Raw genomic sequence first — 22,717 nt, 5'->3', positions numbered from 1 at the left:
TTACTTTTTTTGTTAAAGTCTGTGAAGACAAAGCTCTTCAGACTCCAAGCTCATGCCTTGCTACATGTTTATAGGAACTAGGTGATCTGTAGATCTATTATAGCTTCTTGATCCTACCACCACCACAGCAGTTGTAAATCACAATAAAAAGCTTGGAGAGTAGATACTATAGGAATGCAAGATATTTTCATTCTTCTGTACTGAGCTCAAATCCCCTATTTGCTTTCTTGGCTGCATTCTTCAGGTTGAGATGCAGCTGCTTAATGAGTCTTATGTTTGTACTTTTTAGTGCTGAAAAACATCACCCATTTTCCATTATTTTCCACTTGTGAACATGTTCATGCAATTTCATGATGGCATGATAAATTCATGCCTCTAAACTAAATCCTATGTTTTGCCACTTCTCATTTAACAGCAGTGGGGGCAAAGGAAAAGAAAAATGGGAGGGAGAATTAGAAGAAATCTTGGGTGTGGGTGTGGGAGAGAGAACAGCACCAAACAGCATTGCAATAATGTCGATGTTTGGTGTCTTAAATATTTTTGAATTGTCTGATTACACTGAATATGCTAATTTCAAGTGAAAATCAAAATACAGGGGTGCATGCAACATTTTATGAGCCAGCATGATTCTTCTGTGAGCCAGATTGGAGGGGAGACCTGAACACATCAGTGAGAAGAAGTGGGATTGGGTTTTCATTGGTGGACCCTGGTCTGCTTTCCAATCCTTACTTCCAGTCTTTAGGAGAAGTCACTATAGCTCAGTAGGCTTGAAGATGCTCCGCCGTGGCCCCTGGTCTCGGCTTTAGAAATGTATGATCTAGCTGCCCAGATGAAAATGGGCAAAGCACCGAGCGAAGATCTGATCCCCCCAGAGGTGGTCAAAAACAACTTAGAATGGTGGGCCCCGGCTCTAGCGTCGCTATTTTCTTACATTGACATGACTGGGCAGATTCCAGAAGATTGGGCTCTGCCATTATTGTTCCTATATTCAGAAAGGGAAAGAGACATGACCCCGCAAATTACAGGCCTATCACTTTATTAAGTATTATTGGTAAATTATACGCCAGGCACCTATATAGGAAGCTCAAAGACTGGCTGGGAAAGGATATGATATTGGCAGAGGAGCAGGGTGGCTTCAGGGAGGGTCGCTGTACCATAGATCAATGTTTGGTGCTACAGCATCTCATTGAGAAATACATCTCAAACAAAGTCACCTTGCTCTATGTAGCCTTTATAGACCTTAAGGCAGTTTTCAACTCTATCTTGCGGGTCAAACTATGGAAGAAATTAGAGGCCTCTAACATTGATAGACGCCTGCTCCTACTCATTCATATTCTATATAGGAACCCCTCCCTTAAGGTCAGATGTAGTGTTCACGGCCACCTTACAAAGGCTGTTCCAACACAAAAAGGGGTCAAGCAAGGCTGCATTCTCGCCCCACTTTTGTTTAATTTTTACATCAATTCAATGGTAGACCAGCTAAACCATACCAATTTTCACCCCCTCCAAATTGCGGGGAGGCATATAACTACTTTACTATACACAGATGATGCAGCTATTATCTCAAGGACTCCAATTGGGCTTACAAGAGCATTGCGGAAGTTGACGAAATACTGCGAGGAAGAAGATCTGATGATCAATGATCAAAAAACAAAAATTATGACCTTTGCAAAAAGACCAAAAATCAGATCATGGATGATAAATCAACACAAGATTGAGCAGGTCCCCAATTCAAATATTTAGGTGTAGTCCTCCAAGCAAATGGTTCCAGGAAGGCTCATGGCGAATATGTGGCGTTAAACACACAGAGAAGCTCATCAGCAATAGCACAATTTATGAGAAAAAAAAGGCTGCCACTATATCCCTTTAGCCCTCCAATTATACCAAGCAAAAGTACTAGCTCAATTATTGTACGGCTCTCAATTGGGGCCTTTCCCAAATACCCAAATATTAGAACATGTACAATCAAAATTTTTGAGGGCAATATTGGGTGTTCCTAGGGATGTCTCCATTGCAAAGATAAGATTAGAGACTGGCCAGATCAAAATTGAAGCTAAGGTTTGGGTGGCTATTCTTGTGTACTGGCTTAAACTGTCATATTTTCCAACTGGCCTTGCCCCACTAATTTTGCAAGATGATTTTAAATCCAATTGGATTCAGTTAATTGAACGGAAAAATAGCTCTCTTGGGTCTTCCCTTGCTGACTTTATTAAATACAGGTTTTGAACAGGCAATAAAAACTATCAAGCAGCGCATTGCAGACATTGAGAGACAAAGTGATCTTAATAGTGCCCCAGAATTCTATCTTAGGGAGGATTACAGATACATCGTAATAGTTGCACCCTATCTTGAACAAATGCTGGGAAGGATTGAAGGCAAAAGGAGAAAGGGATGGCAGAGGATGAGATGGCTAGATAGCATCACCGATGCAATGAATATGAACTTGAGCTCACTCTGGGAGAGAGCGGAGGACAGGAAGACCTGGCGTGCTATGGTCCATGGGGTCTCAAAGAGTCGGACACAACTTAACAACTGAACAACAAATCTTGAACAACTGGAGCTGTACAAACATAGAAGAGCATTGACCTTGGCCCACCTCAATGGACTCCCCTCAGCAGTTTTGGAGGGACGGTACAAAAAGATCCCCTGGTCAGAGCGCCTTTGCCCCTGTGGCATGGAACAGATAGAAACTACAGAGCATGTTTTGTTGTGGTTTATATTTTATAGAGACATTCATGCTGCACTCATCTCCCCATTGATGAATAATTTTCTGGGTCATACAGGACAACAATATACCTATATATTGTTGTCTGACACTAATTCAATATTTACATATAGCGTCGCCAAATCTTTGCGGCCACAATAGGTGTTTGAAGAAGGATGCTGAGAGAGCTCGGATTTACCTAGCTGGATGAAAGATAAATTCTGGGGAATAATGCCATCCACCCAATATGGCTGATATGCATTACATTAGTATTACACTGTGTTGAAGTGTTTATTAATTTGATTGGGGATATATGACAGATAATTTTAATGTACTGTTTTTAAAATTCATCTATCTATTTTGGGCTGGTCTTTGACCATAATAAAGTTTTATCTATCTATCTAGCTTAGTAGTAGCACATATGCTCTGCAAACTGAAGTCCTAGGTTCAGTTAAACAAAGGATCAGTTAGCAATTGAAGGAAAAGAAAAGACCTCTGCCTGGGATCCTAAAGAGCCACTACGAGCTAAACTAGACAATACTGAGTGGAGTGGACAAATAGTTTGATGGTATGAGGCAGCATCCTATTTCTTTCAGCTTAAGGGTGCCAGGGTTCAAGCCTTTCTGAAACAGGTTTTGGCTCTCATAATCACCTTTTCACCTCCTGACTTAACGTTTTGGACACCATTGGCTACCAGATTGGTGCACCCTGGCAAAATTATGTTCACATACAGCTCATGTTTGCCAGGGCTGATTTCCAATGGTAGTACCATGTACACAGAGATGTTACCCTCTGCATGCCTGTGAAAATCAATTTGATCAGGTGAGGAGAAAACTTTGAAGTTTGAGCTATAATTGGAATACTTTGAGGGGTTTTAAAGAAAAAAGGAAGATAAAAGAATATTCAGAGCTGTCAAAATCTCTCCTCACCATCATCCCAATGATGTTTGAGCCCTAGCTGTTCATATAATCTGTCCACCCATGACAAGATATTAATTGAGCCACAAAGCCACACGAACCTCAATATTAAATGCTATCTGAGTATTTTAACTCTTTTTTTCCCCTGCTGGAAAAACCACAGTAATGGGGTGGCACATGGGGATGGAGGAGTGAATAAATGATTTCATATTGTTTGTTTCATCTTCCTTTCCTTCTGACTGATCTTTATGGGTCACATTTTATTATTTTTCCGCTTTTCTGTTGCTTATCCATTGACAGTCAGCAACAAATATTAGGGGAGCAGGTTCCAAATGGATGAATTTTCTTAGAAATATGGTGTTAAATTATTCAACAAAATATTTGTAACTCTCCCTGCAACAAAAAATAAAATAAAACCCACATAATTTATACAGAGGAGTTGTTCAAGACTGAATCTAGGCTTGGTGAAAAGTTGATCAACCTAGAAGATTGTGTCCTGCCATCTAGAAATGACATTAAAAGCTTTTTCACATCTTCTACTTCATTGATTCTCCCTCCTGCTTCCTTTCTTCATGTGGTCTTCCCTGTGATTTGTATGAGAGGATTTCACCCTTAAAGGAGGCCTAAAAATAATTTTAAATAAAAAAAATGAATGAATGAATAAAATGTATTATTAGAGCATTCCAGGAGCCTCCCTTATGTGGCTGGATTTTTAGGAAAGAACCACTTGAAGTGGGCAACATTGTCGTAATCTCTTCTGTTGAATTTGCCAGAGCAGCCTAAGATCCAGTCATGCTGAAGGGGCTCCAACTTCATTAGGGAAGTTCATTAGCTGTGCTGAAAATTTCTCCCACATTTTTTCGACCATTCTCATTCAATTTGATAGGAGAGAAGTTGCTTCCGAAAAGAAATCCAATGGTGAAGAAATTTCGGAGAAATTCTCATGAATTGGGTTCAGGGTTCATGTGCTTACCTCACTAATGAGGTGACTGAGGAGTGAGCACAAGTGTCCTGTTTTTCATTGAACAATAATCTTTCTGGCTGCCTGTAGCCTCCTCAGCTTCCTACACTTCAATTAAAGTTCAGTTTAAGGCACCATGAGGTAATTCCTCCCATAGGGTCTTTTCAGCTCTAGAAGTGCAGGCAGCCTGGGGCCCTGGGAGGCTTGCTGTAATTAGGTGAGCACAAAAACACCACAAAAATAAATTATAAAATATCCTGAATGAGGAAGAACAATGGAAGCCTCTTTCACGGGGGGAGAACACTTTCAGGAAATTGGAGGACAGATTTTGGCAGAGCACTAACTCTACCTCATCCCTGGAGCTAGACACAACACCGCCCCCATCTGCATTGCAGTGGATGCAAATTGGGGCCAGCCTGCCAAGACAGCTGATGCTGATGCAGCGCAACCCCCCCAAAAAAATCCTTACCAAAAAAGAAAGAAGCTGTGTTACAAGCCCTGCCAATCGGGAGCCTTACCTGGGAGAAACCATTGAGAATTTCTCCTCCCCCGGAGAAATGTGGTGAAATTGTCTCCCAATTTTCTCTGCCCACAAGTAAGGTGGAGCATTTCAAGGGGCCATTTGCACATAGCTCTATACAGAAGCATACGAAGAAATTACTTCTACGGTGACAAAATTCAATTCACAGACATTTTGCCAGCATGTACCCTTTTGGATGATTCAGAGCCTTTAGGCATGAGGGGGAAAAGGGTGTGGGGGTTCTAACAGCACTGTTTTCTTAAAATGATACTGCCAGGAGCCCCAATCCAGTAGTGCTTATTAGCCCCTCTTTGTAATGATGGAGGAGGATAGCTGTTCTGTGGAACTGTTTTTCCCCTCAAAGTGGCAAGAAAATAGAGACAGTATTGCTCTTCATTTACAGTGTCACAAACAAAATCCAGTAGGTTATCTGCAATATTGTGTGACACACTCACATGGAAACAAAGAGCACTAGTCCTGATAGTGCCATGTAGAGAAGTGTTTAATGAAGTGGGACCAAGGCGTTACAAGCTGAAAAGGCTCTTCTACAGCTAATTTTTAATTATATCACAGGAAGATGTATCTCCCCCTCCGTCTTTCACAGCTTACTAGTTGCTTCCCTGGGTTCACTATCTAAGGAAGTATCATATTTTCCCAGGTACATCTTATATTAACTTCACTGCTTGGAAAAATGCAATACCCCTGAAATGTAATTGCTACATGGATGGAAGATATGCGGATTCCCTACTACAAATAAGTTACACAAACACATTTATTTTATTGTAAGAAAAATATAAATTTCTTCATAAACTTAAATTTCTTCCATTGTTGTTAATAGGATCCAACCCATGTGGTGAGTCCAGTAATTGACATCATCAACTTGGACACGTTTGCTTATGTGGCAGCTTCTTCAGATCTAAGGGGAGGTAAGTCTGCAATTGACTGTAGACAGGTGACTATTTAGGCAAGTTTATTTATTTATTTACTTTATTACATTTATATCCTGCCATTTTTCCTCTTTAAGAAACCGAAGGCGGCGTACATAATCCACCTCCTCCTCCATTTTATCCTCACAACAACAACCCTGTAAGGTGGGCTGGGCTGAGAGTCTGTGACTGGCCCAAAGTCACCCAGTGAGCTTCCATGGCTGAGTGGGGTCTAGAACCCGGATCTCCCAGCTCCCAGTCCAACACTCTAGCCACTACACCACACTGGCTCTCTCTCTCTATATAAGTATATAACCAAACTCACCAACACTCATTTCCAGAATGGGACGGGTCAGTGGAGCTCACTTTTGTGAGCTTCATCAACCAGCCCAATTGCAGAAATGAGTGTTGCCACGTGTTTTCAGTTGTTCAGGAACTGCAAGTTCCTGTTACACTAACAGTCTGTTCTGCTAGCACAAGGGCAGTATCCCTATGGCTACCGGCATACTGCCCTATGGCTCCCAGCTTCAAAACAAGTCAGGATATCAAACCAACTTCAGATTGTGGTTCTGAAGTTGGTAACCAGTTTTCTGCCTCAAATGAAACAGAAAACTATGGTTAGTGAAAGAATTCCTGATATTTTCAGCTCATGAAAAGGGAGGAGTGAATCAATTGCATGTATTCCTAAAGGTTCATTCATTGACTCATAGAGTTGTAGGAAACCTCAGAGATCATCTAGTCCAAGCCCCTGCTCAATGCAGGCTCTGCAGTGCAGGATGCAGTACGGCACCCTGACAGATGGCCATCCAGCCTCTGCTTAAATACCTCTACCAAATGAGATCCAATCATCTCCTGAGGCAATCTATTCCACTGCTCAACAATCTCATTCTTAGGAAATTTCTCCTAATGTTCAGCCAAAATCTGCTTCTCTGAAATTTTCACCCATTGTTTCTAGTCCTGCCCACTGGAGTGAAAGAGAACAAGTCTGCTCCATTTTCTGCATGGCAGCCTTTCAGATATGTGAAGACTGCTATCATATCTCCCCTTAGTCTTCCCCAGGCTAAACGTACCCTGCTCTTTCAACTGTTCCTCATAGGACTTTGTTTCCAAACCCCTCACTATCTGGTTGCTCTTCTCTGGATGTGTTGTAGTTTGTCAGTGTCCTTAAAATGTGCTCAGAACTGGACACAGTTCTCCAAAAGCAACCTGAGTAACACAGAATGGAGTGGAACTATTACTTCCCGAGACCTGAACACTAATCTTCTATTAATGCAGCCCCATGATTACATCACCTTTGTTAGCAACTTCTGATCCACCAAGACTCCTAGATCCTTTTCACATGTACTAACTAAGCTGAGATCATGACTGTTTGAACCGGGCTAGTCTGTTTCACCCAAGACATTTTTTATTTTCTCTGAAAATCTTTATTTGAAAAATCAATTTCATTGCTAATTGATTAAGCTCTCCTTGGAGTCTATCGTCACATTTGAACTGCCATTAATAATTCCTGCATTAGATAGTGAGGCCAGTGTGCACTGCAGTTGTGGAGACAAAGCTCAAATACAAGCTGGGTATATCGATTAAGGTTTGTGAGCTAACACAGAAGTCACGAATCTCCCTTATTAGATAAACATAGACTAATGAGGGGATGCAAAAGAAACCACAAACTGGATATTAAGATAATATCTCTTAATCATGAATCATAGTACAATTTGGAATCCTCTCCTGAATAGACTAGTCATATTGATTGGGTTGTAATCAATATAACCTATTTATTTATTAAATTTATTAATCGCCCATCTGGCTGGTCACCCAGATAACCTATATAATGATGGTGATTGAAACGTGGTCGTAAGAGGCATTTCTAATCTCTCTGTGCCTGCTGTTGATTTGATATTTAGGATTTGACTGGAGCCTACATTTTAAATGGGAACAACTTTCTCCAAAGCAGAAGGCACAGCGAACGGACCCCACAGAGCCCATCAAGTAAGTGACAAGACTGAGGAAGGGTAAACACAGAGGTCACCTAGAGCTTTCTTGAAAGAACGGTGGAAGAGAGCCAAATGCTTACAAAAAATGCTCCCAATAACAGTTTGAGCACAGCATATTGAGCCATCGGAAATCTTTTCTGAAACTTCACTTGATTACATCCTAAATGCATGTATTTAACCATTGTTTTACAGATGTCATAATAAATGATTGTGTTTGCCATTCATTTCCATAACTAAAATAACCAAAATGATACATACCCTTTGGTATGTGCCCTAAAAAAAACCTAGCACGTGGCTTACATTTTGTTGAACTCAACAGCCCTATTCAGGCATTTGCCTGAACACGTGAGGGCAAAAAGTGAGCAGTGGGGACGGGACATATGCAAATCCAGCCCCCAACATTTCTCTATACATGGGAACACACTTAAAAGCCACCCCCTGCAATTGGGAACTCTGATCAGGCAGACCTTAATGAGTTCAGCCCACATACTGGAATGTTGGGGGAAGTTCAGCCCCTCTAATCCCAGAATGGAAACTACAATTAATTCTCAGAAGAACCATAGGAAAACTGTGAATTGCTCTCCTCTTCACATTCCAATCATTTTTGCTAACCAGGGGTCTTTTATTTGCCTCATGGCATTCCCACATATTGGAACTGCCATATCACAAGGGGGAAAAGAACCCCTCTTCCGCCTTATTTGTTTATTCATTTATTTTTATCTCAGCTTTCCACCCAAAAATGGCGCTCAAGGCAGCTAACAACATCCAGATTAAAAAAATCTTAATTAAAATGTAACATAAAAACAAATGAATTAAAAACACAACAATGAAATAAATAAATAGCACCAACTAATCAAAAGAACCCTTCAGCAACAGACCAGTTTATATGGCAAAGGTCTGCCTGAATAAAATAGTACATCATTAGAAGGACTAAAAGAAAAGCCACTTCAAGCCATGAAACAGGCTGCTGACGATGGGATGTGCCCTGCGAAATGAACTGCAGTGCTTGCAACACAGTCCCCTTTGCATCTCATCCTACTCAGTGCCACTTCTTTACGTTTGTTCTCAGCTAATCTGGAGGAAAATGGGAAAAAATAACTCTGTTTCGAAATCAAAATTGAGCTGATTACAAAGGGCTTCTTTAAAAGCTCTTTCTTTGTCCTTCTGAATAAGTATGACTTCCCCCCCTTGAAATGAGGCTTCTAGCAGGATAAAATGAGGTACAGAGCACTGGCTAAATAATGTCATGTAAACAACCCCCAAGTGCTAAATGCATTTTTTGGTTTGGAAGCCTGCAATCAGGGCTGCAAACATCAGGTTTGGAGGAGTTGTGCTGATGAGTGCATTAGCCACTCATTACATGCTGGGGGGAGAGTTATGACTGACAGGAAAATACCAAGGTTCTTTGAAGCATTACTTATCCAGAAACGTAGTGAGAGACACCATTTTTGTATGCAGATATTAGCCCATGGATGGGGGAACATTTTTCAGGCCAAGGACCCCTGTCCTTCATGGCTAACCTTCTGGGGGCCACTTGCCACCAGCAAATGAGGCCAAAATAAAACCCTCTTATACATACTGCCATACAGATACTCAAATAACACACTCATGACACATATTCATACCCATTCATATACATCTACACATACAATACACACATGCACACACAAGCCCTATTCAGGCATTCTCAAAGTGCATTATTTAAATACGCGAGGAGGGGGAGCTCACTAACCCAACCCCCTCTATTATCACTTTTGTCACTCTGTACATGTGGAGGGTAACTTTGTGAAATGTAGAGCCTCCTCTTTCCATGGGTGGTCTCCACATGATCCAGAAAATCAGATAATCAGTGTCCTGGATCACATAGAGACCCCTCATAGAGAGAGGAGGTTCTCACCTACACAAAGTCTCCCTCCATGTGTACAGCGTGAAGATGGATAGGGGTGGGGCTAGTGCACTCTCCCTCCTCACAGGTTTAAACAACATGCTTTGAGAATGCCTGAATAGGGCTATACAGACACATACACAAAGCTGGCCCACACAGCAAAAAGGCTTGAAAAGAGCCTTCCATTGCTTTTTTTTCAACTCTGATTGCCATGCTGGGGAGGGAAGAGTTAACCCTCTTCTTTCCACATGCTGTGACCCTCCCCCGAAACCCCCCCCACACACACACACACACTGCAATTAGACTTTGAAAAGCTTCCATTGGTGCTAGGATTTGTAAAAGCCTAATTCTGTGCAGGTGGCAAGGCTGAGGAAGGGAAGCCACCAGCTGGTTTGGGATGCCCCATGGGCCACTTCCAGCTTCTGGGCCACCAATTCCCCACCCATGTATTAGAACAGAAGAAATCCTCATAATCATTTTTTATCTTTTTGAAAATGTTGCTATGTGTTTGGCTTGCTTGAATAGCATGAATGGGCTAGCTAGTATGATGCAGGCTGGTGTGCATGCATGATGCAGAATTAGTGGTTCTGCTATCTGCTGTCGGAGTCTTTTATCTCCCACTGTGCCCTGCTTGTATATTTGTAAATAAGTAGAGTGCAAAGGGACAATAAGGCTCCAGTACTCTCCCTCATCCAAACCTTATGGAGCTGCTGATGAATTTCTCAGCAGTTGGGGAAGTGGGGAGTGCATAACTATATTTTCAGCAGCCTGCTGAGTATCTGTCTACTTCTGTGGTATGTGTTCTAAAGGAAAATAGTAGGACAAATTCCAGGCAGAATATGAGAACTATGCTTTTTACATACACAGGTAAAGTGTTTCGCTTGTTAAAAATATAAATCTTCAAATATGTGTTTGCAGTTGTGTGTTCTGGATAATATCAGAGCTGACTATTTCCTCATTGCATGTTGGTCCAAGCATATTTACCACTGTGTAATGTAGAAGGCTACCAAAACCTGAAACCTCCTCTAAAAACCTGGCAACGTCTCCTAAAACACATCCACAAGAAACATTAGTAATGCATCCTTTAAATTTGTGTAAGAATTGGTAATTATTTATGATATTATTATAACGACGACTGTTGTTTTTGCTGCAAAGGACTAACAGAGCTACCTCTCTGGAAATGGTATTATTATTATGATGAGGATTTTCTCCCCTATACTGAAAACTCTGGGCAGCTTACAATATAAAAAAAAACATTTAAAAGCCCATATAAATAAGTAAAGTTATATAAAGTTGTAAACCATTTGAGTAAAACACTCACAAAAAGAAAAAAGAACTGAAGCTGAAAAGCCCAAGAAATCTCCAATACTCACCAAACATTCACTGACACTATCTGTTATCTAGAGACTAATTGAAGTTCTCGACTCTTCTCATTTAATCTAACCCCACCCTTCACAAGCCAGAGAACAACCCACTATCTCATATCCATTTCCTTATCTTCCATCCACTTAGATAACCCTCTACATCATATTCCTACTGCACAACCATAGTTAACACTTTTCTTATTCTTTCAACACTTACACTAACTCAGTTAATGCTGCTGCTGCTGCTATTATTATTATTATTATTATTACACACGTGTATATATTTTTATACTCTGTAAAGCACTGATGGTGTTTTATGGAATATAAAAGAACAGATTCTTCTTCCTGCTCTTCCTCCTCCTCCCCAAAATAATAATAAACCAAATGCCAGAGTTCCAGGACGCTTATCATATGTATGTCTGGGATTTAAACAGCTATGTGTATCTGGCTATTTACAGATTACAAAGGTACATGTGTGTCAGGAAACATAATATGGATTTGTTTCTCTCCCCCTCTCTCTTTCTCTCTGTACAAATAAGGGGAGACATGATAGAGCTGTACAAAATTATGCATGGTGTGGAGAAAGTGGATAGGAAAACACTTTTCTCCATCTCTCATAATATTAGAACCCAGGGTCATCCCATGAAGCTGATTGGTGGGAGGTTCAGGACAGATAAAAGGAAGGACCTCTTCACACAGTGCATTGTTAAACTATGGAATTCACTCCCACAAGATGTAGTGATGGCCACCACTATGGAAGGCTTTAAAAGGGACAAATTCATGGAGGATAAGGCTATCGATGGCTCCTAGTCCTGGTGGCTATATGCCACCTCCAGTATCAGAGGCAGTATGCCTGTGTACACCAGTTGCTGGGGAACCTGGGTGGGAGGGTACTATTGCACTCATGTCCTGCTTTTGAGTTTTCCATGCGCAGCTGGTTGGTCACTGTGTGAACAGAATGCTGGACTAGATGGACCCTTGGTCTGATCCAGCACGGCTCTTCTTATGTTTTTATGTTATGTTACACGTATTAATATGTTTGCAAAACTGTCCAAGTGAGACTTTCTCCCTTCTTTCCTTCCAAACTATGCAGGACTCCTATCATTGCAGGGGGGCTTTTTGTAATTGACAAGGCCTGGTTCAACCATCTTGGAAAATATGATGCAGCCATGGACATCTGGGGTGGAGAGAACTTTGGTGAGTCAATGTCACTCTGCAGAGATGAGGAAACTTGCTTTTGAAGATTTGAGACAAGAGGGAGTCTACATTCTCTTGCTATTCCTAGATACCTATCACTCAAAAATCCCACTTATTATATTTTCCAGAAAACTAAGCAAACAAGAACTCTTTTGGTACCTTTATTAAAGTGCCGTCAATATTCTGAAGTCTTCTGTCTTTTCCATGAGGGCCAACCTTTCCTTCATAATATGTAGACAAATATTCTCTCATTCCTTGATGCCATCAGTGACTTCACACTCCCTAACAGGCCAAAAGGGAGAGGCAGGCAGTCTCTTGGCAAAAAAGACCATCTGAGTGAAGACAATGTGGTGTGCACACAGATCTGCCACAACATCAGCCACTGGAGGCCTTTTAAAAGAAAGAAATGGGCCGTATCAGAGTTAATTCTGAAGGTCTGGTAGGATTTCCTATGGGACTTCTCTAATTAGTGCAGTGTATTTTACTAATGTGTCACCAAACAGAGAGAGAGAATTGGCTCTTCTTCTGGGGGATGATTTTATGGTGGCCATGGGAGAGAGTGTTACAGGGATGGAGTTTGAACATCTGTTGTGCTTTCTCCATGTGTTATGTTCCAACAGGATATTTTCTGTTTGTTTACAACTACTTGTTATCTACAGGGAACACTTAAACATCTAAGTCAATAAAGTTGTATTGGAAGCAGTAAATCTGGGCAACAGCATGACAGAGTAGGTGACCCTGTGTATGCCTGGTCTTCCAAGAGAGAAATATGGCCACCCACCCATCTGCTCCCTTGCTGCATCAAATTTTACATCTCCTGCATGAGCCAGCTTTGGAAGGCCTTTTGCCAAGATGATTCTGGACCAGTCTTATGCCAATTGAAAGAATGTTTGGAACAGGTTTCTCTGTGTTATACCAAGGCCAGAACAGCCCCGGCGCAAGCTCTCCTGCCACCTGAGGCAAGACAGAACATGCACCGCCACATCCCTAACCCCCAACCCCTTCTCCCCTTCCCTTTACCATGTTGCACTGCCCACACCTACCCTTTCCACTGCCGCATCGCACCCCCTTCCCTTTACTTCACTGCACCCTCTTCCCTTTACCACAGCATACCCCACCCCCTTCCCCTTCTGCCACCAGATCATGCCTCGTTTCCCTTCCCTCATTGTGCCTCCCTCCACAGGCAGTCTCCTGGGACACTCATCCCACAATGCCTGGCTCTGAATAAGAACCCCCTCAGAGCCAGGCATTTAATCCTGGGCGGCATTATGAAGAGTTGCGCTAGCTGCTTCCTCGGCTGATGTGGATCTCCAGAGGGCAGCTGCTCCAAAGAGCCCCACTGGCCACTCTCTCACTGTGGCAAATGCCACAGTGGGAAAGCAGCTGACAAGGCTCTTCAGAGCACCCACTGGAGGTGGTGGCAGTGGCCCCTCCTGTTGGGGGCAGGGGGGACAGCGTAATTCACTGCTCCCCCCACTCTGCCACCTGAGGCGGGGCTTTCACCCTGCCTCATGGGAGAGCCAGCTCTGGGCCAGAAGAAGAGCAGGGCAGTGAGAAGAATAGCTTAAAGTCATGCATCATCCCATTATCACAGGTCCTTGGTTGATCACTGCTGACCTTGGTGTGTCCTGGATAACACAAACATTAGCAGGAATGAGGACAAGTGCAACAGGAAGTCCTGGGCTTGTAGACAGGTTATTCTGCTCTTGGACTGCCTCAGGGGAGGTGACAGAAGTGATGTTATCTCTTTTTGTTCATGCCTGAAAGGTTCGATCAAGCCAGACTGTTTCCTTTTTGTTCTTCTTTTTAAATAGTTTTGTGGCTGCAACAATGCTACAGATCAGAGGAAGCCAACTGCAGCTTTGAAAGAGGAGGGGAGGCACTGGGATGTCAGGGAGACAGATCTTAAGCTGGCTTTAATACTCCAACACCTCTAGGGAGTGTGTCTAGCAAGGAAAAATAATCCTGTGTCTTAGCAGATGCAGCAGCTCTGTCAGTGATCCATAGAACCAGATGCTCCTGCTTTGCAATAATCCCATCCATTGCCTGACACTGTTGTTTTTCCTCCCTTGAAGCCTTTTATCATAGTGCATGTGTGTATATTTTCCTTCTCGGTATGTAAGAGTTGCCTTTTCAAATGGCTTGGCCCTGCCCCTTCTCACTGAATATGCCTTGACCCTGAAGTTTCCTCTCAGCCTGAAACTAAGAGATGCAGTTAAGTAGACCAGGATGCATAAATGTTGGAAGTATAAAGCTGAGTTGCCTGTGAGTGGGTGTATGGTGGTTTGGGCCCAGTAGAGTGGCTGAGAAGAAAGAAGAGTCTAAGCCTGAGGCGCTGGGCGGGATCTAGGAGTATGTGGCGAACAGATGTGGGATACATTAGAAAGCAATGAGGCAACACTGAATGATAAGGTGGCCATGTGTCCTGCTTTACAGAGGATGGTCCTCTGTTTGAAGGCATCCTCCATTAGAATGGTTGTCTAGTCCAAGGCTGGTTTAAAGGTAAAGAACACTAAGAAGGAAACGCCTTAAAGTTGCCCACCAGAAGTTAGCACCTGGACTTGGGTGGCTGTGCATCCTACTTTACAGAGGACAGTCCTCTGTTTGAAGGCATCCTCTGTTTGATGGGCTGTCCACTGCCAGCCTCGCACTCCTGCTCTCCAGGGTGGGCAGGTGGACTTAGCCACTCTGCCCATGCAGCCCCAATCAGCCTCCTCCCCTGCCTCCTTCTCTGAGCAGGCTGCTGATGTTGTGGCAGAATTCACTGGAGGGGAGCACAGCAAACACTTTCCGCCTGTTGGTGCTGGGCGCCCACCCATTTTTATGCCCCATGGTGCAGTTGGCTCCCCTTTTCCCATGGATTATGCAGCAGCCATCACCAGCAGTTCACCCAGAGGAGGCAGAGGAGGTTGGCCGCAGCTGCATGAGTGCTGCCATTGTGCCAGGTAGACAAACCAGACTGCCAGTGTGGCCAGAGGAGGGCGAGGCTGGCAGCTACGATAGTAGTGGTACCGGAGGGCCTTCCTGAAGGCTCAGGCCATCAGCGGCCATAAAGCCCCTGATGATGGGCCCATCCAAAGGCTTCCTAGTCTGATCCTGTTCTGCAGAGCAGTCACTCCAGGTAACAGAAGCGAATAGGTGAAATCACACACTGCAGAAGAATGCAAACAATTCCCCTGTGGTGGTCGGAATTGCCCATTTTTTATTTTAAAATAAAAATGCATAGGGCAGGGTGGAGCCCAAGTCATGTCTTTTCAACAGCGCCTGTTGGAATCAGCAGGAACAGAGCTAATAGCGAAAGTTTTCATTTTACACCTGTGCTGCGGACAGATGTGGTAAGATGAGCCCATCCCTGGATTCTGGCATGGGGCAAAGGAGCTGCAAAGGGAAGGAGGTACAGGAACAACTGCCCAGAGCTGCCCCCACCTGCATCCCTCAGCTCAACAGAATCTAAGGAGTGTGGGGGGATGGCTCCCATCAAGGGAGCCCTTGATGGACAGTTCCATAGAGCAGCATGTGAAACACTGAGCTGGGCCTGAGCTAAACTGTCTGGATCTCTAGCATATGGGTGTGGACTACACAGTTCAGGCCTGTGCGCTAAGTGGAAATGAAAACACCAGTTTTAGCCCAAACATTCCAGCTTCACACCACCACCATTGTCGTCAGCATCATTTATCAACCCACCGAAATCCTCACTTTTGCCTTTGCCAGTGAACTCTAGATTTATTGGGAAGGGTCCTGGTTCAGCATTATGCATTGCACAAATAATTGCAACAGTAAGATGCTCTCTGACACGTAATCTGTGCTCTATACAAAGGGACTCTTTTCCATTTTGATGAGGTTGCCAGGAGATTTCCAATGGGAAAATGTCAAATCTATGGTAAGAAGCCTTGAAAAGCACTTACAAAAGCCCAGAGCCCAGAACACCTTTTTCTGGTAATGAGTTTGAAGAATGTAAAATGAGAGATGAAGCCAGAATCTAGTCTGCTCAGGAGGACTTCAAAACGTTGAAGCTAAGTTTCTCTTACAGAAATCTCATTCCGAGTGTGGATGTGTGGTGGAAGCTTGGAAATCATCCCCTGCAGTCGTGTCGGGCACGTCTTCCGGAAGAAGCACCCATATGTCTTCCCAGAGGGAAATGCCAACACCTATATCAAGTAGGCTCTCCCACACTGGAGGCATTCAGGATGAAGCTGGACACCCATCTGTCAGGGATGCTTTGACTTGGACTCCTGCATTAAGCAGGGGGTTGGACTCGATGGTCTTATAGGCCCCTTCCAGCCCTACCATTCTATGATTCTAGGCATTGCTCACTTTTTCACTAGAGAATTTTATTTGAGCTCATTGCTAAGAATTTACTCAAAATTTGCGAATTTCTCCACATTCGGGATAAAAAGAACTTGAGAATAAAACAAAAATGAATGTGGGAGAAACTGAAACTGAGAGATTTGTCCATCCAGGCCCAGGGCTTCAGGTGCTTTGCTCTTAAAAGCCTGACTTTGAATCCCTGTGAATTCAACTATAGTAGTGTTGAATTAGGGTCACCACCTCTCTTTTTTTCTGGTAGGCTGTATGGCAGGAAGGCACATCGTGGTCCTCTCCATGCTGGGAGTATCTGTACCTATTGAATTTGTCTCGTACAAATGAATGAGAATTTTGTTTCGGTTTGTGTTCGATAAGAATTTACCAAAATTTGCAATGTTCTTCATATCTGAGAGAGAAAGAATTTGAGGTTTAAAGAATCTATCTGTGGGAGAAAGTGAAACACACAGATTCGCCCATCCCTATATTTCACACATTACTGAAGGAAACCCAAATACATAATCTGAAAAACCACATGCTCAATAACTAATGCTTAATATCTTTCATCATCCCAAACTCACAACCATCGAGGGTTAAAGGGCGGGTTTTCACTATCTTGTAATGTAAGAATCTCATATTAAGAAGAATTAAGAATGGGTTGCAGGGAAACTATGGGAATTCTGGTTAATAGATTTAGGAGAACTGCTAAGGAAGTGGGGGCCATACCACTTCCTCAATAAGCACAAGTTCCCATTGCCTAGCAAGCATCTGTCCATCAGTAATGCTGCCAAGTAGGTGTTCCTGTGCGTACAGAAGCTGCACTGCACAGCTCATGGAATTCTTCAAAAATGAAGTAACAATAATAGTGCAAGGCACAACTGCAACTGCACAATTTAGTGCTATGAAAAATTAAGTAGGTATGATAAGTGAGTCAGGACCATGATAGGAAAAAAGAACACATAGGTTGCACTTTATAATGAGGTATGTGCAAATTCTCCAAAGACTTTGTTTGTTAAAAGTATGATCTTTTGTACTGCCATGGGCTTTCACTGAGATACACTTGGATTATGGCTACCCTTATTTAAGGTCTCCGGGCCTGGCGCCTGCACGCAGCATGCTTGGGCACATTTCAGGGCCCTGGCAGGGACCACCACTGTTTACCAGGCCTGGTCTTGCCCCCCCGTTTTACTTGCCCACCATTTACCCCCTCGTAAGCCCGGGGGGGGCAGTGGGAAGGATCCAGTGAAGGGTGTACTGCTGAGGAGGTTCGCTGAGGATACTTTGCTGTCAGGCCCCTCAGACCTGGAGCCAGCCCTGCTGCTTCCATCCTTGCTAGGTTTACTAGCAGCAGAACATTTTCAGATATGCACACTTCAGTCTAGAACAATCCATGATGCAGTGCAACTGTGATAAAAGTATGCATGTGCAAAAAGCACTCACTGCTCCTGCTCCTGCTGCTACCTTAATTAGTACAGAAATGTCAATTTAGCAACAGTGGTATTCAGTTAGCCATTGTGCAGAATTCACTTAAGAAAATGATGTTGTCTCCATGTCATATGAACTCTGGTGCCACCATTCATAGAGATTTAAAATGTGCATGGCTGTTTAGAGAGAACACAAAATTCTTATTCCAGAGTCTTAAGTGTACTCCAGTATATTTGGCAAAAGTGTGCACTGGTGAACTGCCTTATTAATTTCTACAGAAGAGCAAATACGTGGGCCCACACCTGCTGCCCCCATTGAAATTAATGGGGCAGTCTTTTTGAGACTTCATTGGAGCTCCATTATTGGCAGTAGAGCTCCATGTGTGCATTAGAGACGTAAAAAATCCAAAATACATGATTGAGCATATGTTAGGCTACAATAATTAGCAATACTGCAGATCAGTTGCACATTTCAGGAACTGAAGTCTTCATACAGACAGTTAATCACGTGTGAGGCATCATAGCAGATGAAAGAAACTGCAGAAGGGAAAACGAAACGCAGTCTTCCTGCATGGAGCTTGTTCAAACCTTAAATTAATAAGATTTATTAATCTGGAGGAGCAGAAGGTGTGGGAGAAAGAGAAGCAAAGAGGAGATAGACTGAATAAAGAAGACATTTCACTGAAGATGTATGAGCCAAACCATTGGAATTCTGTGCACTTCTTCACCGATGCTCACCAGCTGCTAGACACAAATTCAAGCATGTCAGATGTGGGTTGTTCTTGTGAAGAACAATAGTTGTGCTTCTGATATCAAAAATCATACATCACCCACTGGTCCTCTCTTGAAGGACTGGCATAGTGGATTCTGGGAAATATCCTAGATAATACAGAGGCATTCTTGGGGAATGGAGGGAGAAGAAGAGTGACAAAAAGGTACAGACCCAAATGTAGGGTTGGATCCAGATTCATGTTGGATCAATTGCACTTGTGGAAGTAAACTTTCCCACCCCCTCCTACCCATGGCAGCCACTCCAGCCCCCTGGAAATACTACACAGAGAGTCAGGAGCCTCTGTTGAATGGGGTGAGCTATGGTGTGTGTGGGGTGAAGAGAACCCCTCAAACTGGGCGCAGGGACCTTCCACCTTCTCTCACAGAAGATTCCTTCCTCTTGTGGGAGGCAAATCCTGGATCTGCACATTTTGAGGAAGTTGCACATTTTTTCAAGTGCACATTTTGTGACGATGAATGCAAGTTTGCAAATTTGCAAACATTTTCACAGAAAATGAACTCCCATTTAGGGATTTGTGAACTCACCCTCGTTCAGGTTCTCCCGACGCCTGCCCAGCCCCTGCCCCCGCTTGCTGGTCCCTGGACTGTGCTTGAGCCCCTCCCACTCTCATCGAGCATTCCGCATTCACCCCAGTGGCCTTGTCAACCTCTGTGGTTGCCATTTCTAAAATAAATAAAATGGCAATCACAAAAATGCACATGTTTTTGTATGGATGAAAATGCACATTTTTGCGAATGCACATATTCTCATGTGTGAAATGCACATTTTTGTGAAGGCACACAGTGTGTGTACGAAAATGTGCATTTTTAGTAAAATACGCATTTTCGCACATACGCAAATATGTGCATTCCCAAAAGAGATTAGCTATTTGAATCACAAAATGCTAGAACTGGAAAGAACATCAAGGTAATCTAGTCCAACCCCCTCCCAGTTCAGGAATCTGCTGCTACAGCATCCCTGATAAGTGGCCAACCAGCCTCTGCTTCAAAACTCTAACTCAGCAGAGTCTACCACCTTCTGAATGTCTGTCCTTTTCTTAGGGATGTCAGAGAAATCTGCTGCCGTCTGCCGATTCAAATGAGGCTGGATTCTTTGGAATCCAGCCTCAGGAATCCACAGCGGATTGGGACCACTTACCTCCGCTCCAGGAGGACTGGAGGCAGAACGGCACTCAGCTGCTTCTTGCCAGTCAGAGCCATTCACCACCGCCCTCTTCCTGCCAATTGCCATGTCTTTTCTTTAAAAACAAAAAAGGTGATCGGAAGGATGCACCCATAGATACATCTATGTATCTATGCATAGATACATAGATACATACCCATACCCACTTAGATGCAAATAGAGTCATGAATCTTTCGTATAAGCCTATGGACACATAGACTTAGATGCAAGATTCATGACTCTATTTGTGTCTAAGTCTATGGGCACATCCTGCCAATCGCCTTTTTTTATTTTTAAAGAAAAGACATGGCAATTGGCAGGGACAGGGAGGAGGCGAATGGCTCTGGCTGGCAAGAGGGAAGGGAAGCAGCCCCCAAGCTGGTTCCCTCCCCCCCAGAATCCTCACGGAGTGGAGCCACTCTGGAGGAATCCAGAGGGGAGGAACAGATCACCTCCCCCCATGGATTCCCCACTGGAACAAATGGTGGGGAATCCGTACACCCCTACCTCTTCTCCATGAGCCTGCCTGATCCCTTCATTCTTCATCTCAGTCATCCTCCAGGTTCCCCCAAATGTCTGATATTAGAAAGGTGGTGACCAGAGACAGGGCCTTCTTGGTCATGGCACCTCACATGTCAAATGCCCTCTGCAGAAAAAATTACTTGGCCCCAACTTTGATGCCTTTGTGGTGCCAGACAAAGGTCTTCCCCCCCCCCTCTGCATTCCAGTATGTTTTGTGGCTGGTTTTAGTGTTGTTTTATAATGTTGTGTTGTTTTGCCTTTTACTCAGTCAACCCATTGATCAGCTGACTCCAGAATGATCTAATCTGATGAGCAGAAGGCCACAGACATATTTTTTGCCCCTAAGATCCTTTAACTAGAGATGCCACAGATAGAACCTCAAACATTATACATGCAAATCATGTGTTCTGCTTCCAGTGAACTACAGGCCCAGTTCTGTCCTGTGAATCCATTTCTATGAGCATATTTCTTGCAGTTGACTGCAAAGCTAGAAATTGCTTCACTTAAACAAACTGAGGTTCCACAAGCAAGTAAGCTATGCTACATGATCCCAAGGAAGGAGAGTGGGAAACAGATTCCTTCTTTAGCCCTTAGTGGAATGCTTTGTGAGGGCTCTTCTATACATTGTTGGGCAGTAAATCTGGATTTGGGACCACCTGTACACTTTACAGGAGCCCTCTTGAGGCATTCAAAATCCGAGGATAATCAATGCAGGTGGAGGGGGAGCGTGCTATCCCTTGCCCCCTCTGCCATCACTTTTGTCACCCTCTACACATGGAGGCTGACTTTGTGAACAGGAGAACCTCCTCAATCTGTGGGGGATGTAGTCAGAACCACTGGAAAATCAGTGTTCCAGATTGCATGGGGAGCTCCTATGTATAATCTCAGATCTACATCTAAAAAATAACAGCCATTAAAATCCCTAAAACGAATGCAGGTTCTTTTTCTTGCTTCCCTGAAATAAGATGTCTTCAGCTTCTGAGGAAAAAAAAATCTGCTCATCTGTTCAGTATCTTTTCTCTGTTTTCATCACCTAGATGCCTCAAGAAAAGGGAGGGGTGGGGTGGAGAAGAAGGATTCTCTCCCTCCCCTGTATCCCTACAGGCTTTTATTGGAGGCATCAAATTAAAGCTCTTTCATGCATGCTCCCTTGGTTTCTCCCTCATTTTTTAATGTCTCTCCTTAGAAACACCAAGCGCACAGCTGAAGTGTGGATGGATGAATATAAGCAATACTATTACGCTGCCCGGCCTGCGGCTCAAGGGAGGCCATATGGAGAGTAAGTGTCCCCCTCTGGCGGTGAAGGAAAACACAAAGAGAGACACTCAATGGTTTGGTACAGTGCAACCTCATTATGGTTTTATAGGAGCATCGTCCAGCTGTTGGGATGCCTGCATTTTGTTTCTGTGGGAACAGTTAATTAGATGTTAATAGTAAACAGATGCTGCAAGTATATGGATATAAAGTCCTTGTTGCTTGGTATATAAAAAAGACGAGCTTATATAAAACCATGTTGGCTTATCTCACTGGAAAGAATGGTTTGCTCCTAGAAAAAAACAAAAGATCTAATGTCCTTGTCTTATCTCCTGCTGGGAATTGTCCTGAGTCAAATCCGAGGTTGTTTCTTCCTTTAATAACTGTCCTATCGGGCCAGGAAGTGTAGAATATTCTAGCCTTACTAATGAGCTAGCAGTGTGAATAAGCAGTGCCCCAGGGCAAAGAAACAAATAAGGGATACAAGCCCAGCAATCTTAATCCTTATTTCCATATTTGCCCCAGGGCAGCACAGAGTTATGTCATAACCTTGCCTTTGATAGTGTGAGGTAATATATTCAACTTTCACCTTTCTTTTCTCTTTCTTTCTTTCTTTCTTTCTTTCTTTCTTTCTTTCTTTCTTTCTTTCTCTGCTTTATTGTTTGCCTATTTCCTTTATACAGTGTGGGATTGTTTTTGTAATGGTGTAAACTCCCCAGGTGATGCAAAAGTGCAGAACAGTGTTATGTTTTCTCCGTCTTACCACTTCCAGCCCCCATAGTTTTGGGGACATTTT

The 22,717-nt window shown here is 43.3% G+C and overlaps 1 protein-coding gene across 1 annotated transcript in view; it reads left to right on the top strand.

Annotated features, from left to right (window-relative positions):
- GALNT14 (polypeptide N-acetylgalactosaminyltransferase 14) overlaps window positions 1-22,717 on the top strand; it is a 409,305-nt gene that overhangs the window by 363,505 nt on the left and 23,083 nt on the right. Inside the window, exons 7-11 of the mRNA XM_084832560.1 lie at window positions 5,941-6,028; window positions 7,930-8,014; window positions 12,362-12,465; window positions 16,496-16,622; window positions 21,854-21,946. Coding sequence (XP_084688686.1) covers window positions 5,941-6,028; window positions 7,930-8,014; window positions 12,362-12,465; window positions 16,496-16,622; window positions 21,854-21,946 — 497 coding nt within the window. The remainder of the gene's footprint in view (window positions 1-5,940; window positions 6,029-7,929; window positions 8,015-12,361; window positions 12,466-16,495; window positions 16,623-21,853; window positions 21,947-22,717) is intronic.

Source organism: Heloderma suspectum, chromosome 1, assembly GCF_057233095.1.
Source record: "Heloderma suspectum isolate Gila_16-S chromosome 1, 16-S_ref, whole genome shotgun sequence".
NCBI classification, from domain to species: domain Eukaryota; kingdom Metazoa; phylum Chordata; class Lepidosauria; order Squamata; family Helodermatidae; genus Heloderma; species Heloderma suspectum.
Note: the sequence above shows the minus strand (reverse complement) of the source record. Positions and strands in the feature narration are given on the sequence as shown.